Source organism: Ambystoma mexicanum, chromosome 2p (genome assembly GCF_040938575.1).
Source record: "Ambystoma mexicanum isolate Mex_15411 chromosome 2p, UKY_AmexF1_1, whole genome shotgun sequence".
Classification (NCBI taxonomy): Eukaryota; Metazoa; Chordata; class Amphibia; order Caudata; family Ambystomatidae; genus Ambystoma; species Ambystoma mexicanum.
Genome location: NC_090923.1, coordinates 5789149 through 5809028, shown reverse-complemented (window position 1 = coordinate 5809028; position 19880 = coordinate 5789149). Strand labels below are relative to the sequence as shown.

The window sequence follows — 19880 nt, the reverse complement described above, 5'->3', positions numbered from 1 at the left end:
AGATTAGGACTGGTTTTGAACTGTACAATCCCTCTATCTGGCTCCCTTCTGATTTTAGGTGACATATCTCAGTTGGATGATTCTACCTTTGGAAAGAAAACTTGGTTGCTCCGGGCGTGTATGATCGCCAAGAGGATGATACTGAGAATGTGGAAGTCCAGCAGCTCCTTTAACATTGACGAGTGGTGAGTGGGTGGGTGGAAGAACTACTCACGGTTTCCACTTATGAGAAGGCCATTTACAAAGACTCAGGAGACGTTGAGAAATTATGGGACATTTGGGGAAGTTTCCTTGAGGTGATGTATGCCTAATTATTTGTACTATTAGGTCTCTGGCCTGTGAGCTATAATACCATATATGATGCTTTATTGACCAATAACAATGCTTGAGAGTATAATTATGTTTAGGTTCTTTAATCTTTGCTCTATTTTCTTTTTCTTTCTTCTTCTTTCTTTTCCTCCTTTATTTCTTATCTTTTTTAAATGACCTTGCTACTGAATTGATCTGATATGTTATTGTGCTTGTTAATATGTACCAGATGCTTTTAAGTCTTTTGTCAATATCATCTATTCAACTGTTGGTATATTTTTGTTTATTTAAAAATAAAACTTTGAATTGGCAAATAAAAATAAAATAAAATAAATAATAATTTCTAAGATACACAGACACTATTAGGAAAGAGAAGGGCTAGCACAAATGGACACATACACAGGGGTATTAAGGCTTTCAACAAGTTCGTCATGAGGGCAGCCAAGGAATCAGTGACAGAATGTTGTTAATGGGACATCACTTGCAGTACCTAAAACCTATCACCTTTACAGCAAACACTATTCTAAAGCAACTTTCCCTACTAAAAACCTATGAAATTCACTAACAAAAAACATTGTTTAAGGGACGTTATGGTTAAGTTGCACTACAAAAACCTATCACTTTGCTGGAAATACTATGCTAAAGCAACATTCCGGTTACAGTGCCCTACTAAAAACCTATGAAGTTCACTAACAAAAAACATTGTTAAAGGGACATTATGGTTAAGTTCCGCTACTAAAAACCTATCCCCTTTAATGAAAAAACAATGCTAAAGGAAGGTTCTGGTAACAGTGCCCTACTAAAAACCTATCAAATTCAGCGTCAAAGCATTGGTAAAGGGATGTTATGCTTCAGTTGCCCTACGAACAACCTAGCAAATACAGTTACTTTGCACTAACAACCTATTCATACTATGGTTACAAGTAAAACCGAAAACCCCCGGACATACGCCAGTTATGGTAAGATAAGCTTTGGGCTACTACAGATACTAACACAAAGTATTTGAATAAGGATTAAAACTCCTCTGGTGTACTTTAGGTATACTCTGACTAAGGCACTGTGTTTAGAGACATTTAATTAGGAAAGGTCTCAATTGATGTGTCTTGTGTGGTTTCTGTTTACTAAAAGTTGAAGGTTGAATATACTTTAAGTTTTTCCACAAATTCTTTATATATTTACATGTACACTTGGAGTCTTTCATGTATCCAAGACAGAGATACACTTCAATTGAGTACTTTGCACTTTATTAGCTAGTTGGTGACTAGCACATAGCACTTTTTTGGAAGCACTGGTCACTTTGTTGGTTTTTTACATGTTAGTTTTTTTTATACATGTTTTTAACTTTGTATGCCTTGTATTCAAATTTGATTTTAACAGATTCAGCAATGAAGTCAGGTTGTATTATCCATGAACTTCTATGTGTCACTGTCCTGAATTGTTCTCTAGTGTGACAAATTCCAATCATCCAGTGAACTGTGTGTCCAAACCTTTATTAGGTACGGGAGCCTTTTGTTCTTTGTTTTCTAAAAAGATATGTCAGGTTTGCTCCCTTGAAACCTATAGATATAGCTGTTTTCCCTCTAGTTGTTTCTAGATGGTAAGCTAAGCAACCATAACTCGCGCCACCACTGCTCTATCTGCATCCTCGCACTATTGACCCCACCCCTGGTTCCTCTGGAACATGCCCTCAGGCCCCTTCCCTGACTAGCCTTCTGCGTCTGGTCCATCTGCATCCTTGCACTATTGATCCTGCTCCTGGTTCCCCTGGTACGTGCCCTCGGGCCCCCTTCCCTGACTAGCCTACTGCGTCTGGTCCATCTGCATCCTTGCACTATTGAACCCTCCCCTAGTTCCCCTGGCACTCGGGCCCCCGTGTTAGGCAGAATCCCGTGCAGTTCCAAGGATTAGGACTACAGGTGAGAGCAATAAAAATCCCCTTTGGTATCAGTCCGTACCACAAAGATTTAGTTGGTAGCTGTGGCTAAGCAGTCAGACTTATATCAAGAGGGAGATGAGCAGTATTCAGGGTTTACACAATAGGTATCACAGTACTATGGGACAAGGAAACACTGACCAAAGCTTTGTATCAAAAGAGAATATATATTTATTCTATACACATCTAAATCAACACATAAATCACAGTTGGTAAAGTAAGTTAAAATTCAGTCCAGGAAAAGTATATACAACTCCCTATTCAATTGTAGACAAGTTTGCGGTAGAGTGAAAACTGAGCAAAACGGCACAGTGAAAACCAACTACAAATGGCACTCTAGCAATTTAACGAAAGGAAGGGAAAGCACAAGTTAAACCGAAATATCTTCAGACACCCCCTAGCAACACTTCCCTGAAGTTTTGTGAACAAGTAATGCACAGTAACACTTTAGCAGAAAGATAAGTGAATGAAAACTGAGCAAAATGGCACTCCACAAGTTAAAACAGTAGGAAGGAAGAGAGGTTTAGAAGATTCAGGTGCATCAACACATTTCTTATTGAAAAACAATCTAGTGAGAGCAGATCTAACAAATCAGCCAGAGTCAATAGGCCTCAGCCAGAGTCAGTGGTACAGGATCAAGAGCTTAGGAGCAAACATGTTCTTGTAGCTGCAGTCAAGTCTTTGGAAGACGAAAATTGAAAAGGTAGATGTGATGCCAAAGACAATGTTAAGAGAGAGGGCAGCCAACCCAACAAGTAGATAAAGGATTTAAAACACCTTTAGGGCTACCACGGGGAAAGGGAGGCCTGGCAGAACAATGTACCTTAAACGTGAAGAAGTGGCTCCTGCGGTGGCGGTTGTTCCTGGTAGTACCTGCAAGTCGAGGGGTCCAGCAGAGGAAGAGAGGCTCTCGTCGTGGAGGAAGGTTTGAGTCACTGCACTACCCAGGGAAGAAACCAGCCGCGGTGCTGCCAAACAAAGTTTAAAAGGTATGCTCCTTTTAATCGCGGTCCAGGTAGATAGCTGCCTGGCTATCCGGTCTCCAAGTGCTGAGCACTGTTGATTCGACCAAGGCAGGTCCGGGGAAGTGATGGGTGAACTGGTTGTGCCCACCAGCTCAAGGGAAGAAGGCTCTTTCGATGAAGATCTCCTCTCGTCGTATGGAAGAAAAGTGGTGAGACAATCCGGCAGGGCTTCACCGGTGGTGTAGATTCTGAAGATGTCTGTGGCTTCTCTCCCCTTCGGTTCCGTAGTTCCAGTGGCAACGTCTTGCTCTTCCAGTCCTGAGGACCCTGCTTTTATGCAGAAAGAGGCCCATTCATACAGCCTAGCTGTCACTCACACAGTGGAGTGGTCTTCTTGGTGGAGACCCTCCAGCCTATCAGGTTAGAGTGCGACCTGAGTTGCTGCAGCAACTCTGTCCAGGGGTTCTACTCCCCCTCCCAAACAACAGACCCACCCCAGAATCAGAGGCACCGAAAGGAGGGCTTCTTGGCAGAAGAGCGACAAAAAAGCGAACAAAGGATCCCCGACCTGGGTTTGGAGTTTAGAGTAAGACACGAGAAAGAATTTATATTAAAGTTCTGGCAAATAAAACCTACTGGAGTAAAGTTAATAATAAAATAACCCGGCGGTATGTTTAAGGCTGTCAGTAAAAGTGCCTCGAACAATGGGAAAATCCCATAGGAAAATATTTGCGGTTGAATATTTATGGTAGTAACCACTGCCACCAGCCAGAAACTTTAGAGAGAGGGACTTTAAGGTACCCCCTCGAAAATGAACCCAAGGGAAAAAACTATTAACCCTTTCCAGTACCCCCATACTAAGATGGTTTGTACTGGTTAAGTTGATAAGATTTGACTAGTAAAGTCAATGGGGACTTTACATTCCCTGGGAGACAGTAGTCAGTCCCAGGGTATGGAGTCTATGTTTGGGGGTCGCTACGACACCCATGCGTCACTGCACAGAGGGTGCTGTGTAACACATGTGCATAAAGATGGTTCCTATGGGTGAGAGAAAAGATCTCATAGGCATTAAACACAAAAACAGCCTAGAACACACATAGCAAAAATGCCTAAGAGTGGGAAAAACTGTCTCACTCTTAGCAGGTACAAAGAAATGAACCATTCAAATCCAGCTAAGCTGCTGGGGGACTCTATAGCTAAGGAAAATTAGCCATAGAATGAGAATTCTCCCTAACACTCGCCCCCCAGACTAAGGGACAGGAGGATCTAATCCACTCCTGGATGAGTATCATACCTCTAGTCGGTTATAAACATCTTAGAGAGACCATCAGCATTTTGGTGGTGACATCCTGACCTGTTCTCAATGGTAAAATCAAACCCTTGGAGGCAGATTGACCATTTTAGCAGTTTTGGGTTTTCCCCTTTCATTTGCATTAACCATCTCAAGGGTTGCTGGTCTGTTTGAATGGTGAAAGAAGATCCATACAAGTATGGCCTAAACTTCATCAAAGCCCACCAATGGAAAAACATTCTCTCTCAATAGTTGCCCACCTTGTCTCAGGTTCCTTCAGTTTCCTACTGATGAAGCAAATGGGTGCTCCCTATCTTTCTCATCCAGTTGACTGAGTACTGCACCTATACCTATATTGGAAGCATCTGTTTTTACAATGAAGGGTTGGTGGTAGTCAGGAGCTCTGAGAACTGGAGCTTGACAAAGGGCTTTCTTTAGGCTTTCAAAGGCCTGATTGCACTCCTCATTCCATTTGATCTTTTTGGGGAACTTAGGAGAGGTGATAACATTCAGTGCAGAGGCTATGGACCCATAGTTCTCAATGACATTCCTGTAATACCCAGTGAGGCCTAGGAAGCCTCTCACCTGGGTTTGAGTAGGAGGGGTTGTCCAATTTTGCACAGCTTCAATCTTGCTGAGCAAAGGCCTTATTTCTCCACCTCCTACCTCATGTCCAAGGTAGACTACCTTACTCTGTCCAATTTGGCATTTACTCGCCTTTATGGTCAGATGGGCCTATTCAAGAGCCTGCAATACATATCCTAAGTGGTCAACATGGTCTTTCCAAGTAGGGCTGAACACTGCAATGTCATCCAAGTATGCTATGCAGAAGTCCTCCATCCCATTCAGAACCTGGTTAACCATCCTTTGGAATGTAGCAGGTGCATTCTTTAGTCCAAAAGGCATAACCTTAAATTGGTATAAGCCAACTGGTGTGGAGAATGCAGTTTTCTCCTTGGCATGGTCAGTCAGGGCTATTTGCCAATAGCCGGACGTGAGGTCAAATGTGCTGAGGAACTTGGCTGAACCAAGTCTATCCACCAACTCATCTGTCTTGGCAAAGGATTGGCATCAGTCTTTGTGACTGCACTTAGAGCTCTATAGTCCACACATAATTTCAACTCTTTGGATCCTGCCTTTGGTACTAACACAACTGGGCTAGACCATGGACTAGTAGAGGGTTCTATTACCCCGAGATCAAGCATCTTGTTGACCTCTCCTTTGATGTGGGTTCTTACATTTTCTGACATCCGGTAGCCCCTGCTTTTGACAGGTAAATTGTCACCAGTTTGGATATCATGTTGGCCCCAAGGGGTCAAACCTGGTGTCAGAGAGAACAGAGGGGTAAATTGAATCGATTCCTACCCTCTCAAAAGGTACTCCCACTACAGGGAGAGGCACTAAGGGTGCCACGTTCTTGGATCCACTTTTACCAGAAGTTTGGCAAGTGTGGCAACTCTTGCAATACATCTCTACCTCAGCCCCCATTTTAGGCCAATAAAGGTAGTGAGAGAGCCTTTCCTTGGTCTTCTTGAAGCTCATGTGACCAGTCAAAGGTATCTCATGGGCTAGTTGCAAGAATTGGAGTCAGTTGGCTTGGGGCACTACAAGTCTCTTGTAGTTTCCAGGTGTTGACTCTGTCGGTTCACTATAGAAGAGGCCATCTTCCCAGTGTAAGCTATACTTCCCAGGCTCTTGCCCTTCAAGCTGAGAAGCTGCCTGGTGGCGAAGACCTTCCAGAGTCCAGAATATTTTTCACTCCTCCTGTTGCTCAGGTGTCAGATTAGAAGAGAGATTTACTCCTTCTATTTTTTCATCTAAAGGCTTGCCCCTGAGGAGGTCAGGTAGAGGTTCACTCTCCTCCTCCTCTTGAGTTGAAGCTAGAAGCAAATCTCCCAGTTCTGGTCTTGAGACATAAGCTTTTAGACGGTTGATGTGAAAGACTCTAGGAGCCTACTTAGGATTGCCTAAGTCCACCAGATAGTTTACCTCTCCAGGTTTTCACACAACCTTGAAGGGTTCCATCCATTTGTCCTGCAAGGCCCTCTGCCTTGTGAGGACCATAACAAGAACTAGCTGGTCTTGAGCGAACTCAACCATGTTGGCCTTCTGGTCATGCCAATGTTTGACCAGAGCCTGACCTGCTTTCAAGTTATCACTTGCCTCAGCCATCATGTGTGACATTCTCCTCTGGAGTCCTATCACATAGTCAGTGACTCTGACTGGTGTGGGGGAAGGATCACTCTCCAACCCCTCCTTGAACAGGGCCAATGGACCTCTAACCGGATGGTCATAGAGAAGTTCAAAGGGACTGTAACCTACACCCTCCTGAGGGACTTCTCTATATGCAAAGAGAAGGCATGGCAGTAGAAGATCCCACTTTTTCTTAAGAGGCTCTTCTACGGCACCTATCATGCTCTTCATGGTTCTGTTGAACCTTTCTACCAATCATTTTGTCTGAGGGTGGTATGCTGTTGAGAACTTGTAGGTAACCCCTCAGTTTTTCCATTTGGCATTCATGTAGTGGGACATAAAACTTGACCCCCGGTCGGATATTACCTCCTTAGGAAACCCAACCCTGATAAAAATACCAAGGAGGGCCTTAGCCACAGCTGGAGCTGTAACAGTCCTCATAGGAATTGCTTCAGGGAACCTAGTAGCATGGTCTACTACAACAAGTATAAACCTGTAGCCTGAAGAAGTTGGAGGATCAAGGGGACCAACAATGTCGATTCCTACCCTCTCAAATGGTACTCCCACTACATGGAGAGGCACTAAGGGTGCCCCGTTCTTGGATCCTCTTTTACCAGAAGTTTGGCAAGTGTGGCAACTCTTGCAATACATCTCTACCTCAGCCCCCATTTTAGGCCAATAAAGGTAGTGAGAGAGCCTTTCCTTGGTCTTCTTGAAGCTCATGTGACCAGTCAAAGGTATCTCATGGGCTAGTTGCAAGAATTGGAGTCAGTTGGCTTGGGGCACTACAAGTCTCTTGTAGTTTCCAGGTGTTGACTCTGTCGGTTCACTATAGAAGAGGCCATCTTCCCAGTGTAAGCTATACTTCCCAGGCTCTTGCCCTTCAAGCTGAGAAGCTGCCTGGTGGCGAAGACCTTCCAGAGTTGGACATTCTCTTTGTCCCTTACGGAAGTCTGCCCTTCGGGGTCCACCTTCTGCCGTAACGACTGCAGCTCAGGATGGTCCACAGGGTCAAGATCTCCAATGAGTTCCTGGCCTCCTACTAGATCTGAGTCCTCAGGCTCTAGTTAAACCACACAGGGCTGTATCTCACTCTCAGCCTCAGCTGGAGGAGGAATCACAGGTGTGATTTTTGCTAACCTAGGAGATTTCCTGGTTGGCAGCACTGGAGTGCTTTCTGCTGTCTTTTTCCTTGAAGTCATGGGTTTCCCCTTTGCTTCTGGCTGTTTGGAAATGGCAGTTAGTATCTCCAGTGGGGTAGGAGTGATTTCTATCATCTCCTCAGGAGAGCCTCTCAAGGTCCTCTCCCTTGCAGTTCTGGTAAGCTCCTGTAATCTCTTACTAGGAGGTCTAGGGGTACTTGACACTACTCCTAGGTCTTTCAGATCATTGCCCAACAGCACCCTTCCTGGTACTGCAGATTGTACACTTACAGGTATCCCAACAGTCATTTCATTGCACTGGATGCAAGCTGGTAATTGGGTTAGCATCTCCACAGCCCCTCCAGCTAACTTGGTGAGGCGTTTGGGTGCCTTAGCACTTCCTCCACCTTGAAAAAAGATGTGTCCACCACAGTTATGCTGGCCCCAGTGTCTCTAATGGCAGGGGTCTCCTGACCATTGACTAGGACACTGGGCCTCATTACGACCCTGGCGTTAAGGGTTTAACAGCGCCGTAAAAGGTGTCAGCGCCATTAAACCCTTAACGCTTGATTACGAGTTCCCTTTGCGGGACCCGACCTTAACGCCTGCTTTTAGCAGGCGTTAAAGGAAGGTGCAGCAAAGGGACCTTGGTGCTAAGTACGGTGCCGCAATTTGCGGCACCGTACTTAGCGCCTTGCCCATTCCCATTGAGCCCTATGGGGCAAAAATGGGAATGGGGAAGGGCCCATGGTGAATGGGGAATTACCGCCCCGCCAACATTGGAATGGGGCGGTAATTCCGCCATTCACCATGGTGGACCCCGGCAAGGACCATGGTGCTAATAGCACCATGGTTTAGCGCTGGGGTCATAATGAGGCCCACTGTCTTTATAATACTCTTTAGTATTAGGAGGGATAGAATTATACACATCTAAATTCTGTGGTTCCCACAACCCAAGAGATACTAAAGATCACTAGCTGAGACTCCAATGGGACCTTCAGCTAGCAGTTGAAGGTTTCCACTGGCCATATGTACTTCCTCCTCTGGAGCGAAGGCTAAGGAGACAGTGTGGACCCCTGAAGGTTCACCCTTACATCTGGGATCCCTTTTCACATGATCAGTAGAGCCACAAACCTAACATTTCCCAAATGTCTTTATGAATGGTGGCTTGTTCTGACCTCCTTCTGGTCTGGGACTAGAAGGTACACTAGCCTGATTAGGTTTCCCTTGGGGCTTACCCTTAGAATTTTGTTTGGGACCCTCTTTGGAATTGGAATTATTTGAATTCTCTTTGTCGTCTTTCTTAGGTTGCTTTCCCTCATCCTTTTTCTGAGTTACCCCTGAATCCTTGTGAGTGGCCCTGTCGGCAACCCACAAGTCAGCAGCCTTGGCCAGCTTCTTAGAATCTAATTCTTTTGAATCAGCCAAGTGCTGTCTGAGCTCAGGAGAGCAGGCATCATAGATATAATCCACCATAACAAGATTTCTCATTCCTTCATAAGTGTTAACTCTCTCTAAGTTTTTCAAACATGCATTCACCCAAGTAGGGTAGTATCATGCTTTTTGAGGGTCCTAAACCTCTTAAGGTACTGGGAAGGAGTCTTCCAAAAATCTAGCTATCAAAGCTAGCTTTACACATTCATAGTCCATCCTATCCACCTCCCCCAACTCCATTACCACATCAGATGCAACAGGGGGAGCCTAGAGAATAACCAGGGGATCAACTGATTCCCTGTGATATCCTGGAGCACATGATTGTATTCAAACATAGCAAGCCAATCTAATACATCCAACTTCAGTTCATACATACCCACAATCCCTTTAGGCATCCGGGGTCTTTTTGGACTGGAAGATCTAGAGGATTCGGGGAGAGAAGCATTTTCCAAAGACAATTTCTTCATCTCAAGCTCATGGTTGAGCTCCATTTCTTTGAGCCTCAGTTCCTGATGCATCTGTTAAATTTGGGCACTAATTCTTTTGAATTCTAGTTCACGTCTAATTTTTTATAGAGATATAAATTCAAGACTTAATGTGGGACCTGGTAAGGATCCAGTAGCTACAGGTTGAGGCCCTTGAGCAGGCAGAGGACCAGAGGGGGTGACATTGTTATCCTCCTCTTCCTCATCTGACTCAACAATAACATTTTCAACATTATCCTCATTACTGTTTGCCACATTTGCTGGAGTAGTAGGTCCTACAGCAGCACTATCCAGACTTTGTTTCTCTAACAGTCTATCAATCATTTCTGTTTTCTTGCCTTTGACAGGAAGACCTTTCTGTCTGCATAAATCTTTAAGAAAATCAGCAGTTTTTGCAAGGAGGGTCTCCTGACTATAACTTTCAATACTTGACTTTGCTAAAATAAACTTTCTGTGATTGTTAACCTTGTGGTTAATTACACCAAGGTACTAGTAGCACACTAAAATGTAAATTCAATACTTTTATCCTCACCGCTGTACACCAGTGTTATGCAGAATCCTGTGCAGTTCCCTAAGAGACCACTACCCAGGATTAGGACTACAGGTGAGAGCAATAAAAATCCCCTTTGGTATCAGTCCGTACCACAAAGATTTAGTTGGTAGCTGTGGCTAAGCAGTCAGACTTATCTCAAGAGTGAGATGAGCAGTATTCAGGGTTTACACAATAGGTATCACAGTACCATGGAACAAGGAAACACTGACCAAAGCTTTGTATCAAAAAGAGAATATATATTTATTCTATACACAGTTAAATCAACACATACATCACAGTTGGTAAAGTAAGTTAAAATTCAGTCCAGGAAAAGTATATACAACTCTTTATTCAATTGTAGAGAAGTTTGTGGTAGAATGAAAACTGAGCAAAACGGCACAGTGAAAACCAACTACAAATGGCACTCTATCAATTTAACAAAAGGGAGGGTAAGCACAAGTTAAACCGAAATATCTTCAGACACCCCCTAGAAACACTTTCCTGAAGTTTTGTGAACAAGTAATGCACAGTAACACTTTAGCAGAAAGATAAGTTAAACGAAAACTGAGCAAAATGGCACATTCCACAAGTTAAAACAGTAGGAAGGAAGAGAGGTTTAGAAGATTCAGGTGTATCAACACATTTCTTATTGAAAACCAATCTAGTGAGAGCAGATCTAACAAATCAGCCAGAGTCAATATGCCTGAGCCAGAGTCAGTGGTATAGCACCAAGAACTTAGGAGCAAAAATGTTCTTGTAGCTGCAGTCAAGTCTTTGGTAGACGAATATTGAAAAGGCAGATGCGATGCCAAAGACTATGTTAAGAGAGAGGGGGGCCAACCCAACAAGTAGATAACGGATTTAAAACACCTTTAGGGCTACCACGGGGAAAGGGAGGCCTGGCGGAACAATTTACCTTAAACGTGAAGAAGTGGCTCCTGCGGTGGCGGTTGTTCCTGGTAGTTCCTGCAGGTCGAGGGGTCCAGCAGAGGAAGAGAGGCTCTCGTCGTGGAGGAAGGTTTGAGTTACTGCACTACCCAGGGATGAAACCAGCCGTGGTGCTGCCAAACAAAGTTTAAAAGGTACGCTCCTTTTAATCGCGGTCCGGGTAGATAGCTGCCTGGCTATCCGGTCTCCAAGTGCTGAGCACTGTCGATTCGACCAAGGCAGGTCCGGGGAAGCAATGGGTGAACTGGCTGTGCCCACCAGCTCAAGGGAAGAAGGCTCTTTCGATGAAGATCTCCTCTCGTCGTGTGGAAGAAAAGCGCTGAGACGATCCGGCAGGGCTTCACCGGTGATGTAGATGCTGAAGATGTCTGTGGCTTCTCTCCCCTTCGGTTCCGTAGTTCCAGTGGCAACGTCTTGCTCTTCCAGTCCTCAGGACCCTGCTTTTATGCAGAAAGATACCCATTCATACAGCCTAGCTGTCACTCACAAAGTGGAGTGGTCTTCTTGGCGGGAGACCCTCCAGCCTATCAGGTTAGAGTGCAACCTGAGTTGCGGCGGCAACTCTGTCAAGGGGTTCTACTCCCCCTCCTAAACAACAGACCCACCCCAGAATCAGAGGCGCAGAAAGGAGGGCTTCTTGGCAGACGCCCGCCAAAATAGCGAACACAGGATCCCCGACCTGGGTTAGGAGTTTAGAGTAAGACATGAGAAAGAATTTATATTAAAGTTCTGGCGAATAAAACCTACCAGAGTAAAGTTAATAATAACATAACTCGGCGGTATGTTAGTGGCTGTCAGTAAAAGTGTTAGCCTTGAACAATGGGAAAATCCCATACAAAATATTTGCGTTTGAATATTTATGGCAGTAACCACTGCCACCAGCCAGAAACTTTAGAGAGAGGGACTTTAAGGTACCCCTTCGAAAATGAACCCAAGGGAAAAACTATTAACCCTTTCGAGTACCCCCATAGTAAGATGGTTTGTACTGGTTAAGTTCATAAGATTTGACTAGTAAAGACAATGGGGACTTTACATGCCCTGGGAGACAGTAGTCAGTCCCAGGGTATGGAGTCTATGGTTGGGGGTCACCATGACACCCCTGTGTTATTGCACGGAGGGTGCTGTGTAACACATGTGCATAAAGATGGTTCCTATGGGGGAGAGAAAATCCCATCGACATTAAACACAAAAATAGCCTAGAACACACATAGCAAAAATGCCTAAGAGTGGGAAAAAGAATCTCACTCTTAGCAGGCAAAAAGAAACAAACCCTTCAAATCCAGCAAAGCTGCTGGGGGACTCTATAGGTAAGGGAAATTAGCCATAGAATGAGAATTCTCCCTAACACCCCTTTCCTGACTAGTCTACTGAGTCTGGTCCATCTGCATCTAGTATTGGGATCAGCAGTGGGGCTAATTTTTCAGCTGTAATGTTGCACCTGTTTCTAGTCAGTAGTGGCTGCGCAATGGTCTTGGTTTTTTGAGTTGGACGGTTATGTGACTGCATTAGGATGCTGATGTATTGCCATTCTTTCAAAAGTGCCTTTTTTGGATGTTAACATATTTCCGAATCACATTATGTATTATTTTAATGTGCTTAAGTACTCTAATCGTTTTTACCACTGAAACTCATGATGACGAGAATAGACTATATGCAGGAGCTTCTTGGCATCGTGGTGGATGTACAGATTAGTAGGTGGGACCTATATAAAGACATTTAGCTCAGTGGAAGGCACTGTCCTTGAACATCTCATGCAGGTCATGCGAGGCCATATATAGATGATGGTTGACATTGGTCTACTGCAGAGGACAGAGTAACTGGCTCATGTCAACGGACAATATAGGTCTAGGCCTAGTTCACAAGCCCAACTAAGACCTTGAAGACTTGAGCAACAACGCCCACCCTAAAAATAGAGATCTTAGCCAAACTAAAACTGAACAATGAGGATAACCTTAAGGATTAGATTCAAAGCAATGACTGGTTAGAGATTGTACATGGATAGTAATGCCGATGACAGAGATCCTTGGTCAAAATGAAGGAGTTGACTGCTTAAGATACACTCCTCTTATTAAAGATTCTCTCAGTGCACGCATCATTCAAGGCATCGCTCCAACTCATCGCCAGTGGCCTTTCAATATACCTTCTAGGTCGCCTCACACAGATCTCGTGGCTGCCTCACACAGATCTCGTGACTGCCTCACACATATCTCGTGGCTGCCTAACACAGATCTCATGTTCCAGATTCTTTGCAGACTCCTCTTTGAGGTCTTACCTGGGCAAAGTGAGGGTTCCAGTGGATGGAGCTGTCATTAATAACGAACTGCATTTTCCCTGCAGAGTTGAGACTGATGCTTCCAACCTTGTTATAAGTAGTGTTCTTCTGAGAGAAATAAAACCAGTTTACAATGTCAAAGCGTGTGGGCGGGTCCCCTTGAGCATTGAAGAAGATGTCATCCCCAGCTGAGCTTTTGAGATGGACATTGCGCATGTAATGATGTAACTGCAAAGAAGAAATGAGAGAAACAGTTATGGTTATCAGAGACGTTTTTATGGGAGGGCAAAAGAGACATGTGCCCCGGGCCCCTACCCTGGAGGGCGCCCTCACATGGCTGCCTGATTGAAATCTGTCAGTGCCCATTTGTTTTACAAATCTAAAATAACCCATACCGCTTAGTACACAGTTTATCCAGTCATTATAGCACAACTCTTGTAGTTTTCTCACCCTTGTGTGGGTTATATATAGATCATGTGCCATCCGGAAAGTTGAAACGCATATTGATATATTTGAGTGCCATGATTGCTCAGAAGACAGAATAGTTTGTTGGGTACTGGTTACAGAGACTTGTGTTCATATTCCAAATGACAGTACTAAATTCCAGCAAGGCCGACTCAGCCTTTCCTATGTCTGAGGTTGATAAACGTGCATATGTATATATACTTTTGTCATAGTAACACTCAACGTGTGCTACACAGCTATCTAATTGCACCAGATAGCGCCAGCTATAGAAAGTGACATAGCATCCATCTGGTGCAGGTCTAGAGCTTTGTTCTTTGGCTACCACTTCCCAACGAGGAGCATAAAGGGATAGTAGGGCGAGGGGATTAGGTTGTCAAATCGAGACACTGGAACCAAAGTGCTGAGGCTCATATCCCAGCTTTCCCAGCGGAAGATACACTCATCTTGGACAAATCATCGTATGCCACTGTATTGTGCTGTGCTGTCTCCTGTGAAAAGGTTTCCCTTCTCAATTACGGGTGGCGTTGTTTAGCCTAGTGCTTGATCATTCTTTTCATGTAGGTCATTTGAGTACAAGGGGTTCTAGACAGAAGCAAGCCAACCAAATGTCAGAGACCCCTGGCAAACATATTTTCTAGTCTGCTCATTTGGCAAAAAACAGTCTGCTTTATTATACAATTTGAAAGGTACTTCAGCACATACTAAATAACGAGTGCGTGTAAAACTGTAAAATACAATTGAAAATCCCAGATGAAGCCGTTAAAGTTCACATCAATTAATATTGTGGTGCTAATATACTTGCCTTGGTGATAGTGAAAATGAAGCTACAATCATTGTCCTTTTGCCTAAAATACTTCATATTGGGTTGTTATGTGATTTGCATACTTTCCAAGTCAGTTCTTAAAACAAAAAGGTATTATTTTAGTTGAACCGGTGCATTGTGTGGTCTCGCAGTGAAATCCGAGACCATCAGAATAGGTGTTAATTACCAAACATGTCGGTAAAACATAATCCAACATTTTCGGCAATTTACACCTAGCCGAGAATCGAAAGTTCGGTCTCTAAGAGCCATTTAGTTCTAAGGGTATGCTCTTCAAAAAAAGTCTCCCTCATGGTTTTACTGGCTACAGTGTTGAATTGTATATAATAATCGTGACCATAGATATATTGCACACCACAAGTAATTTGTTCTTTGCGGACTAATAGCAAAACCTCTTCAAAACAATAGCTTCTAATTGATATCCACTATCTACGCAATCTGTCCACATGGTTGGGCACTTTTACTTTTAATGAGACTGCCAATCTGAGGCATTTCTCTATGCTGGGGTATGTGTGCCTTTTTCATACAGATACTTATCTAGGCCCCAAGATTCCTTAAGATGGCCCTGATGGTTATTATGGTAAACAGTGTAGAGCAGGATATAGGAACGGGATAGCGGAGGACGTGCTAAGAGGATGTGAATATAAGACCAGATGATGCAGGTGAGGTGGAAACATGAACCAGGGACATGGACAGTAGAGCATGATATAGGAATGGGATAGCAGAGGACATGCTAAGAGGATGTGGATGTAAGATCAGATGATGCAGGGGAGGTAGAAACATGAACCAGGGACACAGACAGTAGAGCACGATATAGGAAGGGGATAGCAGAGGACGTGCTAGGAGGATGTGGATGTAAGACCAGATGATGCAGGGGAGGTAGAAACATGAACCAGGGACAAGGACAGTAGAGCATGATATAGGAACAAGATAGCGGAGGAAGTGCAAAGAGGATGTGAATATAAGACCAGATGATGCAGGGGAGGTAGAAGCATGAACTAGGGACACAGACAGTAGAGTGTGATATAGGAACAGGATAGCAGAGGAAGTGCTAAGAGAGTGTGGATATAAGACCAGATGATGCAGGGGAGGTAGAAACATGAACCAGGGATGTAGACAGTAGAGCATGATATAGGTACGGGATAGCGGAGGACGTGCTAAGAGGGTGTGGCTATAAGACCAGATGATGCAGGGGAGGTAGAAGCATGAACCATGGACACGGACAGTAGAGCATGATATTGGAACGGGATAGAGGAGGAAGTGCTAAGAGGATGTGGATATAAGACCAGATGATGCAGAGGAGGTAGAAGCATGAACTAGGGACACGGACAGTAGAGCATGATATAGGAACGGGATAGCAGAGGACGTGCTAAGAGGATGTGAATATAAAACCAGATGATGTAGGGGAGGTGGAAACATGAACCAGGGATACGGACAGTAGAGCATGATATAAGAACAGGATTGTGGAGGAAGTGCTAGAGTTTAGAATGAAGGGGTGAGGGATACATTCTGTGGGGTTTTCGTGAAGAAGAGGAGAAGGAGGAGAAGAGGAGAACAGGGAGATGTGGTGCCATAGAATACTATGCAAATGGTCCTTCAGAAGGGAGGAGAGCTAGGAGGTTGGATTGAAATACAGAGTGGGAGTTGTGCAGAGAGGGAGACGAAGAGCATTCCAGAGTATGGAAGTGGGGAGAGGAAGAGGGCAAAAATGAGAAGGAGTGCAAGGTGCACGAGAGGTGGCAAGGATGTGAGCTTTCAAGATGATAAAAATGAGTTTTCACTTTGCCCTCTGTCTCATAGATAACCCGCCTAACAACCGGCTGGATAAGTGGAGGTGATGCAGGAACGATTGAAGAGTGTATTTACAGCAAAAGTGAGGACTTTTTCGAGAGGTGAAGAAGCAAAGTTGGGAAGGCCATAGAGTAGAGTGGCACAGTAGTCAGATTGAGCGAGCAGTTGGGAAGGCCACAGATTAGAGTGGCGCAGTAGTCAGATTGAGCGAGCAGTTGGGAAGGCCATAGAGTTGACTGGCACAGTAGTCATATTGAGCGAGCAGTTGGGAAGGCCATAGAGTAGACTGGCACAGTAGTCAGATTGAGCGAGCAGTTGGGAAGGCCATAGAGTAGACTGGCACAGTAGTCAGATTGAGCGAGCAGTTGGGAAGGCCATAGAGTAGAGTGGCACAGTAGTCAGATTGAGCGAGCAGTTGGGAAGGCCACAGAGTAGAGTGGCACAGTAGTCAGATTGAGCGAGCAGTTGGGAAGGCCATAGAGTAGACTGGCACAGTAGTCAGATTGAGCGAGCAGTTGGGAAGGCCATAGAGTAGACTAGCACAGTAGTCAGATTGAGCGAGCAGTTGGGAAGGCCATAGAGTAGAGTGGCACAGTAGTCAGATTGAGCGAGCAGTTGGGAAGGCCACAGAGTAGAGTGACACAGTAGTCAGATTGAGCGAGCAGTTGGGAAGGCCACGGAGTAGACTGGCACAGTAGTCAGATTGAGCGAGCAGTTGGGAAGGCCACGGAGTAGACTGGCACAGTAGTCAGATTGAGCGAGCAGTTGGGAAGGCCACAGAGTAGACTGGCACAGTAGTCAGATTGAGCGAGAAGTTGGGAAGGCCACAGAGTAGAGTGGCACAGTTGTCAGATTGAACGAACAGTTGGGAAGGCCACAGAGTAGAGTGGCACAGTAGTCAGATTGAGCGAGCAGTTGGGAAGGCCACAGAGTAGAGTGGCACAGTAGTCAGATTGAGCGAGCAGTTGAAAAGGCCACAGAGTAGAGTGGCACAGTAGTCAGATTGAGCGAGCAGTTGGGAAGGCCACAGAGTAGAGTGGCACAGTAGTCAGATTGAGCGAGAAGTTGGGAAGGCCACAGAGTAGAGTGGCACAGTAGTCAGATTGAACGAACAGTTGGGAAGGCCACAGAGTAGAGTGGCACAGTAGTCAGATTGAGCGAGCAGTTGGGAAGGCCACAGAGTAGAGTGGCACAGTAGTCAGATTGAGCGAGCAGTTGAGAAGGCCACGGAGTAGACTGGCACAGTAGTCAGTTTGAGCGAGCAGTTGGGAAGGCCACAGAGTAGACTGGCACAGTAGTCAGATTGAGCGAGAAGTTGGGAAGGCCACAGAGTAGAGTGGCACAGTAGTCAGATTGAACGAACAGTTGGGAAGGCCACAGAGTAGAGTGGCACAGTAGTCAGATTGAGCGAGCAGTTGGGAAGGCCACAGAGTAGAGTGGCACAGTAGTCAGATTGAGCGAGCAGTTGAAAAGGCCACAGAGTAGAGTGGCACAGTAGTCAGATTGAGCGAGCAGTTGGGAAGGCCACAGAGTAGAGTGGCACAGTAGTCAGATTGAGCGAGCAGTTGGGAAGGCCACAGAGTAGACTGGCACAGTAGTCAGATTGAGCGAGCAGTTGGGAAGGCCACAGAGTAGACTGGCACAGTAGTCAAATTGAGCGAGCAGTTGGGAAGGCCACAGAGTAGAGTGGCACAGTAGTCAGATTGAGCGAGCAGTTGGGAAGTCCATAGAGTAGACTGGCACATTAGTCAGATTGAGCGAGCAGTTGGGAAGGCCATAGAGTAGAGTGGCACAGTAGTCAGATTGAGCGAGCAGTTGGGAAGGCCATAGAGTAGACTGGCACATTAGTCAGATTGAGCGAGCAGTTGGGAAGGTCATAGGGTAGAATGGCACAGTAGTCAGATTGAGCGAGCAGTTGGGAAGGCCATAGAGTAGACTGGCACAGTAGTCAGATTGAGCGAGCAGTTGGGAAGGCCACAGAGTAGAGTGGCACAGTAGTCAGATTGAGCGAGCAGTTGGGAAGGCCATAGAGTAGACTGGCACAGTAGTCAGATTGAGCAAGCAGTTGGGAAGGCCATAGAGTAGACTGGCACAGTAGTCAGCTTGAGCGAGCACTAAAGAGGAGATTAGGTGCTTAGCAGCGTTGAAGTGAAGAAGATGGTATTCACTCACAGATATGCATTGTCAAAACCTCTGCACCTTAAAGTAGATGGCTGTGTTATAGAGCAGGGTAGCCACCTTTCCTCTTTCCCTCTGGCCACCCTCCTTGGGCCCCCTCCCCTCACCCTCTTGTGAGACAGAAAACCGTGGTGTCACTTCGACTCCACTCTCTCCTTCTCTTCACACATCATGGATCTTGCCAAGTAGACCTACTTCCAGCTGCATCTTCTTGGAGGTATCCTACATTTTCACAACTTCCCCCAGAAGCTCACTGTCTCCAGAGATATGGTTCTCTGCAGGTTGGACTATTCCAACAGCCTCTTTCTCAATCTTCCTAACTCTACTCTTCGTCCTCTTCAACTAATCCAGAACAGGACTGGAAGATGTCCTTGGCTTCAAGCCAAGGGACTGCATCTCTCCAGCTGTGAAATCTCTCCACTGGCTCCCAGTGGCCTCAGGATCAAGTTCAAGAACCTCTGCATCATCCACAATTTTTCTGGGGCCATGGTCCCATCTGTATCCAACACTCTCTTCCTAAATATTTTCCTTCTAAAGCCCTCTGTGCAACTACCTCAAAATCTCTGCTTCCCGCAACAGAGAGTAAGGGGTAGATCTCTCTCTTCTGCAGGTGCCTTCCTCTGGAATGGCCTCCCTGCCCCTCTCAGACTTGAGCCAGATCACCTGAAGTTCCGGAAGCTCCTCAAGATCTTCCACTTCTCTTCTTCCTTCACTCTCCCTCTGCCATGCTAATCTACCTGTTTGCTAGTCCTGACTGGTGGTGTGGTTGCCCTCAGAGTAACACAGGGTTCCACGCCCACCCCGACCAGTCACCGTGCACTGCCTTCTGGCCTACCCAGCACTGCCGGTCTGGGACTGCACCTGTGTAGTTCTCTGCCATCCTTGCACTTACTCAGAGCCCTGGTGTCCTGACTGCAAATCCCCTTGTACCCATTCCCTGCACTTCTACCCATGCCCTCTCCCCTACTCTTATCATTGTACTTGCACAATCTGAATGTCACAAGGCCTAGTAAGATTGCTTGTCTTGTCAACCATCTGTCTCCCCTCCTTGCCTTGTGGCACCTAGAAACACTTGTGTAAAGGCATGTTATAAATACCAAATCATATGATATCATCATATAA

The 19880-nt window shown here is 45.4% G+C and overlaps 1 protein-coding gene across 1 annotated transcript in view; it reads right to left on the bottom strand.

The window, feature by feature from the left end:
• The window catches only part of LOC138566116 (vomeronasal type-2 receptor 26-like), a 203658-nt gene extending 184020 nt beyond the window's left edge, over positions 1 to 19638 (bottom strand). Inside the window, exons 1-2 of the mRNA XM_069643113.1 lie at positions 19594 to 19638; positions 13505 to 13732 (exon numbers count right to left, since the gene is read on the bottom strand). Coding sequence (XP_069499214.1) covers positions 13505 to 13732; positions 19594 to 19638 — 273 coding nt within the window. The remainder of the gene's footprint in view (positions 1 to 13504; positions 13733 to 19593) is intronic.
• Positions 19639 to 19880: the final 242 nt, after the last annotated feature.